The 12614-nt window shown below is 37.7% G+C and overlaps 1 protein-coding gene across 3 annotated transcripts in view; it reads right to left on the bottom strand.

Moving 5' to 3' along the window:
- The window catches only part of SLC7A11 (solute carrier family 7 member 11), a 98958-nt gene extending 86627 nt beyond the window's left edge, over positions 1-12331 (bottom strand). Inside the window, exons 1-2 of one of the 3 annotated variants that reach the window (XM_089911501.1) lie at positions 5743-12331; positions 2024-2150 (exon numbers count right to left, since the gene is read on the bottom strand). In XM_089911501.1, the coding sequence (XP_089767627.1) occupies positions 2024-2150; positions 5743-6019 (404 nt within the window). In that variant the 5' untranslated portion in view covers positions 6020-12331. The remainder of the gene's footprint in view (positions 1-2023; positions 2151-5742) is intronic. The other 2 variants (XM_089911502.1, XM_022554816.3) reach the window with 2 other exon arrangements.
- Between the last annotated feature and the right edge of the window lie 283 nt (positions 12332-12614).

Genomic DNA, 12614 nt, shown 5'->3' with positions numbered 1-12614 from the left:
TCAAAATATTATAACCTTAACCTTTCAGTTACTTGTTCAAAAAGAATTTAATATCTGATCATCAAGGCACTGAATTAAGTAGTATAAGGGTTACAAAAAGTGTGAGACTTGGTCTTATATGCTTGAAATGCTTGCAGTTTTAACAGGGAAACAGAGCACGGATTCCTAAAATATTAAGTAAGGTTATATGACATCATGTTCAATGTCAAACGAGAAGAAGAGACTGCATTTTTTTCAGAAGAATTAAGAGAGGAAAGACATACTATAAACTAGGGTGAACAGGAACTTAACTGTGGAAATGATAGAATTTAAGTTGACCTTTGAAGAGTAATATTCAGATTATCAGAAAAGAGTGGAAGGCGCATCCCGGGCCAATCCCAGAGTTTAGAAAAGGAACAAAATACCTCTTTATCACTATTGCATTATAACAAATTTTAAATAATGCAGAATTGTCTAAAAGGAGAACAGATTTAACAAAGAAGTAAATACTACTCTAAGCTCTTTGATAAAAAAGAGACTCCTAGAACTATAAAAACCAAGATTAGTGTTAAGTCAATACTTATTAGCTCTGCATTTGCCACTTAGGCCCACATGACAGGATAAAAGCTCACAGGAGCTCTCAGCTGTGTAAGTTTGATAAGTTTACAGTAAGAGCAAGTGTCCCTACTTACTCATGTTAAACTCTGCAATCAGAATGTGCTAGTCACATTTCACGGATGCCGTTTGCCTTCAAGATACTTTTAAACTTCTCAGGTGACATCGTAAGTTTCCCACAAAGTTGGAGGAAATTTGCTGCTCAGAGTGACCTAGCATTATTTGGTTTGATTTTAAACCAGGGCAATCAGGAAGAGGAACGTATTCTTACAAAAATAAACTCAAAAAAGCTTTCCGCAACAGTAGTTCACTGATTTGTTTAAGATGAGGATATGAGTCATCTGTGACAAGTGAAGTTTTGTTCTTTTATAGAGTATAAAACTTGGTAACAGGCTTCCCTGGTGGTGCAGTGGTTAAGAATCCGCCTGCCAATGCAGGGGACATGGGCAACTAAGCCCATGCACCGTAACTACTGAGCCTGCGCTCTAGAGCCCGCATGCCACAACTACTGAGCCCACGTGCCACAACTACTGAAGCCCGCATGCCTGGAGCTTGTGCTCCACAATGAGAAGCCACCGCAATGAGGAGCCCACGCACCGCAATGATGAGTAGCCCCTGCCTGCCACAACTAGAGAAAGCCCACATGCAGCAATGAAGACCCAACACAGCCAAAAAAAAACAAAAACAAAAACAAAAGCAACAACAACTTGGTGACATACTAAATTGTTAGGAACAGAAGCTTCCTAGTCACGAAAACTGAGTAAACTAAGATGGCTTAATGGTGTAATCTACAAGAAGAAAAACTCCAGTTCCTATAACATAACATTTAATTTTGTCTAATTATGATTTACAATCAAACAAAAGGTCTGATTTATCAAGGTAGATTTTGATGCTTCATATCCTTTTCAAGTCAGCATCTGTCCTGAAAATGTCATGGAAAATAATTGAATATTAACAAAAATCAGGTGCTTTAAAAGTTTGGCAGGGTTGGCAAACTACCGCCAGTGGCAAAATTGTATTAAACACATTAATTAAGAAAGGTATTCCATCACAGATTTTATGTCCTGAAGTAGACATGTTTACCATATAATCACATGACATGTATATTTCTAACTACTTAAAAATAATCAAGGTGATTAAAAAATGGTATAATGAAGGGCTTCCCTGGTGGCGCAGTGGTTGAGAGTCCGCCTGCCGATGCAGGGGAAACGGGTTCATGCCCCGGTCCGGGAGGATCCCACATGCCGCGGAGCGGCTGGGCCCGTGAGCCATGGCTGCTGAGCCTGCGCATCCGGAGCCTGTGCTCCGCAACGGGAGAGGCCGCAGCAGTGAGAGGCCGCAGCAGTGAGGCCCGCGTGCCGCAAAAAAAAAAAAAAGGTATAATGAATAGATTTATTTTTCCTTAATTTTTTTGTATGTAGGCTCTTACCGTATAATGAGCAGTTCTACCCAGACTCGCACAAAAGCTGGTAATGGGCCAAAGACTTCCAGAATGTATGTGTAATGACCACCAGATTTCCTTATAGTTGTTCCCAGTTCAGCATAGGACAAGGCTCCTGTGAAATATTTATCATAAAAAGGTGAAAAGTTAAAATATTACCAAGTCATCCAGCAGTAGAATGGATACAACAATGTTTCTGTTGTGTGAGATGTTACTACATCCTTTGATCTGAATGACATCCTTTTTCAAAATTAATAACAGTCATCGAATTCCTAAGAGCCTCCAGATTCCTCTTGTAACCTCCTCACATTTGAGATCTAGTTCATTCTATTCAAACAATGTAATTTGACTTGAAGTAGTAAGGACAAACTTCTCAAACAATATATTATTAAGAATTTTGAATCTCAAACCTGACAAGAGAAAAGGAGTAGATGGATGCCAATATTACTAACCTATTTTTCAAAGAACTTCACATCAAAACAAGGAATTACCACAAATTGACCTCATTATATTGAGAATCCTTTTAATAAATGATATTTCTGTGGCATGTCAAAATAAATAAGATTCATCTGTTCTCCAGAGAAGTATGGACTCAAGGCTTTGGAAGGCTTCATTTAATTTGTAGGATACGTTTTGTTGGTCAACAAAATGAATTTTGACGCAGATATTCTGTTTTTAGGAAAGTTTTTCTTGCATGTCTTCGAAGTACACACTCTGTATGGCTGAAATAACACATACTTTTAAAAAAGAGGTGCTATGACATATTTACATACGTTAGGTAAAATTAACTATGGACCAAATTTTAACATTTAGCAATAAACTTCACACAGAGCTGAGCAAGTTATATAATCCCCCCAAACCTCAGTTTCATCCTCTGTAAAATAAAGATCTTAATTCTCACATCACAAGGAGTTTGTGTGTTTAAATATAAAACGGATGCCAAGGACAGCGCTGAGCCTGACACGCAGAAAGCACCTCATGAAATACAGCTATATCTACTAATGTGAGCAATTAATTTCCAAGAAAATGAAAAATATATTTTGACATTATGTGAAAAGTTCCATCCATACTGCTAAGTACTCAAACGTAAGACATAATTTCTGCCTGGCCGCTCTGGAGACTCAAAGTGTGGGAAATTATTACTAACCAGTAAAGCTTCAGGTAGAACTGTCCAACATGAATGTAATTTGGATATTCAGCAAAATCTTAGTGTCAGTTACTGTATTCCTGTATCACTTATTGTATTCCTGAAACTAGTACTGTATCAGAGTCACCTGGGGAGAATTTTTTATTTAAAAACAAACAAAAAACAAATGCTAAGGCTATACCCCAGACCTCCTCTCTAACCAAGAGAGGCCAGACTGTCCAATAGAGGCATCCAAGAAAATCTATTATTTGAAAATTCACACCGGTTAATTTTAAAGTAACTAGTCTACAGATTGATATTTGGGGATCACTGATATAGCCTGTCTATTTATAACTAATTGGAACTAGTTGCAATTCACTCTCTGTTGGAAACCAGTCACCATGTTGGTAGGCTGTACAAAGAAGCAGCCAATATAAAATGTTATTGCAAAGTGTCTTAAGTACCTCAGAATTTATCCCCCAAGAATCAATACCTAGACCTTTGTATGCTTTGCTGAAACTCCAGGATAGTTGCCCCAGGTTTAAATTGAGTTCTGGAGAAATGAAATTTTCATTTAAAGGTCTCAAGCTCCATAACCATTTTACCCAGATGAAAAAAGTTCAGAATAGGTTGTAAGAATCCATGTATTGACCCTGGCTTAAAAAAAAACCTGTAAATCCAATATACAAATTCTTTAGTTTTAGTCCCAGAGTTCTAGAGTTCTAAGACAAAGGATTTTTTTCCTTATATTTTGCTTTGCTTCCTGTTAAGAAGGTACTCCTATCAAAGTTCCTAGTAACTTCAGTGATAAATGCACTGCAAATATAGATAAGTAGGTTAGTACAGGAGCACACTCACTGCAGTTAGTAATCAAAGAATACCAACTCAAGTACAAACTTAGCTAGTCCCTTTAGCTTTTTTTTTTTTTTTTCCTGAACTTCTTGAGATGATATACTTGTGCAGAAGCATATTTTCTTAGTACAGGTCAACACCACTATCATCACTTTAACTAGTTAACCATCCATTTTATTATATCTGAATAACCTTTTATTGTGTACGAAAATGGAATCGCATAGTGGGAGCTGCATGCACACAGTATGCAAAATCCAGGAAGCTGGTTATGGTTTCTCCTATCAGACACTGATTTGTTCTGAATATACCACGTGTTGGAGAAGATTAAAGGCTGAGGAGGCATAGTCATTTAGAAAGATCAACAGTTAAGTTTCTCTTTGTTCATCTATAAACGTACATGCCACACCATATGAATGCCACGAACTCTTTGTAAGCTAAAATAACCCAAAAATTATTCCTCTGTAGATCTTTCTATACAGCTTTTGTTTTAACAAGTTTTATTTAAAATACCTTCTTCCTAATAACGGAAGTTGGAGTTCTCTAGATGAATGCTCAAACCAACGCTGAAAACACTGCAAGGCCTTAAGAATAAATGGATTGGTCCGTGTAGGACCAAGAGTTAGTACTTGGTCCTAGAGTTTGGACAGAGTTAGTACCTTTAAAGAACAGTATCTTTTGAAATCAGAATATACTGTTTGCCAGAGAAGAGCAAATACGTCTTAGACATGTTTCCCATAACATAAATAAAATTTAATTTTCTTGACCGTTCACCAGTTTTTGTCACCTTCACAACTAACCCAGGTAGCTCTCTAGTAATGTGCCCACCTCATGAGGGGACATTTATTACCTCTTTACTATTAATTATCAAGTCAATAAAAGAGATCTAGATTTTGAAGAAAAATTAATAATCATACTTCTTCTACCAGTTCTGTTTAGACTAACTCAGCAGACAGGTGGGCCAATGACCTGTGTCTCTGAAGACCAAGTGAACTAGAAATGAAGAAAACAGAGCTGGGCAGACACAGCAAACTAACACCCAATTCCAATTTTACAATTTATATTGCAAAGGTTTATGGGTACTGGGGAGAGATGAAAAGTTGAAAAAACTGTGAAATATGCTCAGACCCTTGCAATATTCTCATTTACAAAAGGAATTGAATTGTATGCCATCACACTTCTTTCCACAATAAGGACTTTTGGAAGAATACTGGGAATTGACAAGCGCATGAAGTTAAAAAATTAAAAAGGAAAAGACTGCCACCCATTTGTTTAGCCAATAAAAAGTCAGTAAAACTTCTGCTGAACACTCAGTTCTGTGTCTAAACAGGCCACACCGGGTTTCACTTCACAGGTGTTTCATTCAGTGCGCCAGCTGCCAAGATGCCCCAAACACAGGTAACTGAGCACAGATGCCTGGTACAGAAAGCTTGCCTGTATTTTACTGGGTCATCAAAGCTAGCCTTGACGTTCATTGCCACAGGGAAAAATCAGAAAATAATCTACCTTAGTCAGGAAAAGCGAGCACAGCCTACAGGTCGCAATTTCAGGGAATTCAGGATTCTGCCAACAGTGGAGAGTGTGCGTGGACAGTTCGCATACCTCCCCCCAGATCAGAAAATCTGGGGGAACCCTGGCCATTCATTCCCTCCTTAGAAATCACCCTCTGTTCTCCCAGAGAGCACGGCACCCAGCCCCACAGACACACCCCCAGAGAAGCGGCAACACTCACCAAACAGTGACAGGACCCCGCAGACCGTCCAGACAACCAGGGACAAGCCCACGCTGCCCGTGTTCTGGAGCACGCCCTTAGGAGAGATGAAGATTCCTGCTCCGATGATGGTCCCGATGATGATGGAGATCCCTCTCAACAGACTGATCTTCCTCTTCAGCACAACTTTCTCCTGCCCAGGTGGCTCCTTGCCACCCAGGGAAGACAGCCTCGTGTTAACACTGCCCTGCAGGTAACCCCCATTGGAGATGGTGGATGCCACAGCCTTTCTGACCATGGTAGTGACCCGCAGGGAAAAAAGGAAACAGAGCAAAAGAAAGAAAGAAAAAAAAAAAGAAAATTAAAAGAATAAAACCTCCAAACTTTCAACTTTGGTGTCTCTTGGGGTGACTGACCGATTTGATCTCTTCCTCTTTGCCTTCAGATTCCTTCTCAGCGCTAGTGTGCTCCCAGGTAAAAACTCTAAGGTGTATTTTCACCTTCCGCAATCTAATTACTCACAGGAACACCTGTGTGCTCGTTCATGGTGTTCTGGTTTCTCCACCTCCCGGACTACCTCTGCGGCTGAGGCTGCGGCTGCCTCCCTATCATTACAGCCCAGCTCAACTTCCTCATGGGCTGGTATTTAAGCTGCTGCCTGTCTCACCAACTTACTCCAGCTAGATGATGATGCAAATTCTCCAGGTTTGCATCAGCCACATGAGAACGCTCCAGCATTACTCAGCTCTTTTTTTTTTTTTTTTTTTTTTTACCACAAGCCGCAAGTTGCTCAACTGACCAAAGCTTTCAGAGAACAAAGCACACTCTTAACAGGGATCTTAACCAATCCAGAAGTAGTAAATTCGGAACAGACCTTCCGAGAGATTTCAAGCAACTCCTAGTGAGGGACAAAAGCTCTTCACTCGAAAAGAAAATGAAAAATGAAACAGGAAATGATCACTGTGTTGAAAGGAGTTTCTTTTCTTTAACGTACAAATAAAATCGTTTATACCAACCTTTTGATCACAGAACAGAACTCAAAGCTGCATTGTTTGTAACAACAAAATTTAGATTTCATGATGCTTCCTGCTTATTTAAATTTCTTTTTATTTTTGGGTTTCCTAGCAACACGGTCAAATCTAATATTTACAAACCTAGAATGATTCTGTATAGCTGCTGTCACGCACATAACAACTGTGAGTTTTACTTAACATTAAAAGATAAAAATTATTTCTTACTTCCCATAATAACACCAGTACTTAAAATTGCCATCTGAGTCTGACTACTTCAAAAATCACAGTGACTCCAGAAAAGAGTCATTTTCTGATTCTCATAAGTGCTAGGTGATCTCCTAAACTAAGTAAAAGATATACTCTTCATTTGCATGTTGTTCCAACAAATTACACACACACAAATCTAATTTCAATATTAAGCAAAATTTACAATGATATAAAAACATGCATATAACAAAGGCTTGAGAAGGGATACACAGAATAAAATTGAGGAAAGTGTTAAGATTATGTAGGAATTTTTTCTAAAGTATAGCAACTATTGTTATATTATGATTATAAACTTAGAATGAATTAGAAATATAAGCTAAGATTAAAATGTTTAGTTTGCTAATAAGGACCTACTGTATGGCACAGGGAACTCTACTCAATACTCTGTAATGGTCTATATGGGAAAAGAATCTAAAAAAAGTGGATATATGTATATGTATAACTGAATCACTTTGCTTTACACCTGAAACTAACACAACATTGTAAATGACCTATACTCCAATAAAAAATTTTTTTTAAATGTTTAGTTTGAAACAGTAAGAAAGGCAAACATTTAAAAACCCTATTAACTTTCTTAACCAAGTGTCCATAAAACAAATGCTGAAAGAAAAGAAATCCTAGGTATCACTTTTGGCTGTGGTCATAGGTGGTTTTGGATTCAGTGAGAAGAATTAGATGTTATCATTACCCTGAAGCTACATTTGCAAACGTGATTAAATATGCTTCTGAACAGCTAAGCAAAGACAACAGACAGAAAACTTGTGTGTGCAAGGTGGAGGTGGGGATGGAGAGGGGGTCAGGATGACACAAGAAAGAAACAGCCACTAGAAAGTAGCATGGAGAAGGTCAGACTGTTTTCTGTTATGTTGGCACCTGAGGAAATGATACCACATCAGTGCTCTATCATCCAGATAACTGAGGCTACATCATTTCTTATTTGTATTATGTAGCTAAACCCTACGTATTTTGCTTTGAGTATACCAAGTTAGGGTTTTTATCAAGCCAAAATAAATACTTTTCCCAGCTGCATGTCTTTCAAAAAATAAAGATGGGTAGTTTTCCTCATTCAACCTTGTTGAAATGCCAAAAAAAAAGAAGAAAAAGCTATAGGAAAAAAAAAGAAGCTAAAGGAAGATTCTATTTCTCTTTCTCCTCCTAGGAGTCCTTCAATCACACAATTCTCCTGACTAATGCACATAATGAAGAGAGGAGAGGCCTTTGTTTCCCAAAAAGGGGAACAGATTAGCCCTGAAGAAATATGAGTTAAAAGTAGAATGCAAACTAACGCAGAGCCACAGTTCAATTTTAAATTTTGTGCTAAATGTCTAAACTCATAAATTGAGAGTAAGAATGCATTCAGACAGAAGTTAGATACATTCTAAAGGACGAAAAATATTCTTTTAATATCAAATGACATTCTCCTCCTTTGGAGTATTTTTTTTTTTTGCGGTACGCAGGCCTCTCACTGTTGTGGCCTCTCCCGTTGCGGAGCACAGGCTCTGGACGCGCAGGGTCAGCGGCCACGGCTCACGGGCGCAGCCGCTCTGCGGCATGTGGAATCTTCCCGGACTGGGGCACGAACCTGCGTCCCCTGCATCGGCAGGCGGACTCTCAACCACTGCACCACCAGGGAAGCCCCCTTTGGAGTATTTTTTAAAATTATTTACGAAGAAAAGTTACTGAAGTTAGAACAATGGCCAAAAGGATTGTACTATCTATGTAAAACACAGTCACATTCAAAACCTCTGCATAGCTGCAAAACAGTTACCGAAGACACCCGTATATCTCATCCAGTCGCCCAGAAATTTACAGAAAGTGTAGTTTGTAAAGAAAATATTGAGTTACCTTCTGGGTTACTTTATAAATCAACAGTCCTAAACTTATAAATTAAAAAATTGTATGGTCTTCAAATATGCGTGTATCATGAAAATTAGTTCCAAGCAAATGCATTTATATCCTCCGTCCTGCTTTAGGCCTTATTTTAAGCATTCCTGTCAAATTGGGAAACTATTCGAGTGCTATTTACAAATATTAATTTAGTGCACGAGAAATAGCCCCCGTTCCCCAAAAGCATTTCATGGAAGAAACAGATGTGATATATCGTGGTAGCTTCCCTTTTCTGGTAATAATGTCTGTTCCATGATTATAACTATGGGCATATAATGAATGACCGGGCCAAATATAATCATCTCCCCAGCTGCAGGGTATAGGAATGTGGCCTGAGCTGGTATATTTCTAAACAGAATTAGATTTATTTTTTTTTCATCTGTCAGAAGTTGTAAAGGTGTGACCCTAGAACAACTGGAGGCCATGTCCCCTGCCATATTGAGAAAATCCTTGCAAAATAAAGAGAATAAGCAGAGAAGAGAGATACTTAGTCCCAACATCATCAAGCCCTGTTTTCATTCCTCAGGAACTCAGATTGGCTCTGTATCCTGAAGGTCTTCCTTCAATTCTATAAGCTACTTAGTTTCCTGGTTAAGTATGCTACCTTATGCTACACATGAGAAAACAATTGCATTTGGGTGGTAGAGTTAAATGTAAATGGCATATCATTAAAACCTCTAAACTAGGTTATTATGGCATATTGATAGCCACATATGATAGCCCTTAGACACATATGGGTATCAGCACTTGAAATGTGCCTAGTCCAAATGGGGATGTGCTGTAAGTGTGAAATATCCACTAGAATTTGAAAGCTTTTTTTTTAAAGAACAAAAAATATCTCCTTAATAATTTTGTTATCTCTATTAATTTTTCCAGCTTCATTATATTTTTAATGTGGCTACTTAAAAATTTAAATCATATGTGTGGTCCAAATTTGTGGTTCACATTGTTTCTAATGAACAGTGCTGATCTACAAGAAAACAGAGACTGTATTTCCCAACTTGGTATAAGTGGGGATTTCTTAAAAAGGACACACGAAGTACTAACCATAAAAGAAAGGTACGTTGGAAAATATTAATATTAAGAATTTCAGTTCATCAAAATACACGATCAAGAGATTCACGATACAGGGCTTCCCTGGTGGCACAGTGGTTGAGAGTCCGCCTGCCGATGCAGGGGACACGGGTTCGTTCCCCGGTCCGGGAAGATCCCACATGCCGCAGAGCGGCTGGGCCCTGAGCCCATGGCCGCTGAGTCTGCGCTTCCGGAGCCTGTGCTCCACAAAGGGAGAGGCCACAACAGTGAGAGGCCCGCGTACCGCAAAAAGAGAAAAAAAAAAAAAAAGATTCATGATACAAAATACATGATCAAAATACATAATCAAAAGTGAACCATAAGGTGGAAGAAGGTATTAACACCTGGCAAAGATCCCACATCCAGAACAAATAATACATTTCTACAAATCAATAGGAAAAAGACAGATAACCCGGTAGAAAATGGGCAAGAACTCTGAACATACACTTGATAAATACATTTGATGTGAAAATCTACAGTAAATGGACATCTTTTTGGAAAACAAATAGATACTGAAATGGCCCTGAAAAATAAAACAAATAGAAAAAATTGAATAACCAGTTAAGGTGGTAATCAAGGATATCCTTGGCTCAAAAAAACAAAACTAAGCTTCATTTGATTTACAGATAAGGCCTACCAAATTTTTATGAACTAAATAATCTTTCTTAGAAAAGTTATTTAAGAGAATGGAAAAAGAAGAAACATTATCCAACTCACTTTTGTGAGTCTAGTGTAGGAGCTGGCAAACTTTTCTGTAAAAGGCCAGGTAGTAAATATTTAGGCTTTAAGGCCACACATAGTCTCTGTCCAGTGTTATTTGTGTGTGTGTGTGTGTGTGTGTGTGTGTGTGTGTGTGCATGTGTATGCATTTGTGGTTTACAACACTTTAAAAATGTAAAAATTATTCCTAGCTCTTGCGTAGTTTGCCAACCCTTGGTCTAGTAATACCTTGACTGCAAATAGGATAAGGTCATGCAGTCACTGCACTAGCTATGACAGATGACTTTGTAAATAATTTTTTATTAAAGCATAGACATGCCCACTTATTTGTATATTGTGTTTGGCTACTTTCACACTACAACGGCCGACATGAGTAATTGCAACAGAGACTGAATGGAGCACAAATTGGAAACTGCTTACCATCAGCTCTTTACAGAAAGTGTGCTGACCCTGGCCTAAGAGAACACACAGGAACTGCCAACCCATTTTTAAATTTTATTTTGTCTCTTGCTAGTAACTGTTCTTGAGTATTCAGAGCTTGCTAGTCCTACAAGATAGACATGCTGCAGCCTTAGGGCATTTGCAATTGCTATTCCCTCTGCCTGAAATTTGATTCCCTTAATATCTACATGTTTCATTCTCACCTGCTGTACTAACTTCTATCACAAATAATCATTCTTTCTCAGTTAGTTTTATTAATTTTCTCTGTACCTCGTTAGATTGTGAGCGCTCTCATCTTGGACTGAATTTTTGTTTCTGCATTTGAAATGCCTACCCTGTAATGTGTTACAGACTAGTAAGTACTGGATATGTATTTGATAATTATTAACTCCCAGAAACATAAACAATATTATTCTATAGCTCTACTGGGGGGAAAAGGGGGTGGGATTAAGGGGAGAGAGGAATAGCCAAAGAGACAAGTCATCATCTTTCATAGCAGAAAGTTGATACATAACATACAAAACAATAACTGTAACCTAACAGGACACACAGATTATTTAGCGATATGGACACAAAGAATAGGAGAAAAATCAGGTTCCGGGGGAACGTGTTGTGTCTGGGGAGCACCAAGAAGGGTAGGGGAAGGATGGAAAGGGATATAAAAACAGGAACACCGATCGCGTTATAAGCCTTATAGAATAACTTGAATTTTCAGACTGTCTTCTTATCTTTGATAAAAATAAGACCAAAAAATAAAATTTAACAAAATATAGCTAGATTTGGATAAAATAACATAAAATGGGAAGTGGTTAAAGTAAGATTACTAAGGCCTTTTTATTTGAGCATAGGAAGGTAGAGGTATTAATCAATTAGATTATATAAAGTTGTGTATTCATGTAAATAATTTAAGAGTAATTATAAAAAGGGAAGAAAGGAAGGAAGGAATAAATGAGGGAAGGAAAAAAAAGAGAAAAGGAAAAAAAGAAGTGATTCATGACTCCCAAATCCAAAGAAAGGAAAAAGGAAACAGAAAAACCTCAGTTATTCCAGACTGCAATCAGGAAAGAGAGAAAAAAGGGCCAAATAAGGGAAAGCTAAACAAAACACACAAAATTAGATGATAAAATATATCCAAATATATGAATAATATCTATAAATTTAAATGGAGTTAAAGCACCAGTTAAAAGACAAAAATTTAGATTGAATTATAAAAAAATCCACATTCAGTTAGGTTCTACTTACAAAGAACACATGAAGTTAAAACAAAATAACTTTAAGATAAAAAATTATTATGGATGAAGCCACTGTGCAAATAAAACATATTTATGCACCTGAAATATAGACACAAAATAAGTGAAGCAAATTTGATAGAATTACAAGGAAAATTTGATACACAATTGTTGGCAACATCAACACTTATTTTATTTTAATTTTATTTCTTTATTTATCTATGGCTGTACTGGGTCTTCATTGCTGCACACAGGCCCTCTC

The sequence above is a fragment of the Delphinapterus leucas genome, chromosome 5 (assembly GCF_059928025.1).
Source record: "Delphinapterus leucas isolate spDelLeu-1000000601 "Yukka" chromosome 5, BTC_Dleu_Yukka2, whole genome shotgun sequence".
Lineage (NCBI taxonomy): Eukaryota > Metazoa > Chordata > Mammalia > Artiodactyla > Monodontidae > Delphinapterus > Delphinapterus leucas.
This window is presented reverse-complemented; position numbering and strand designations above follow the sequence as displayed.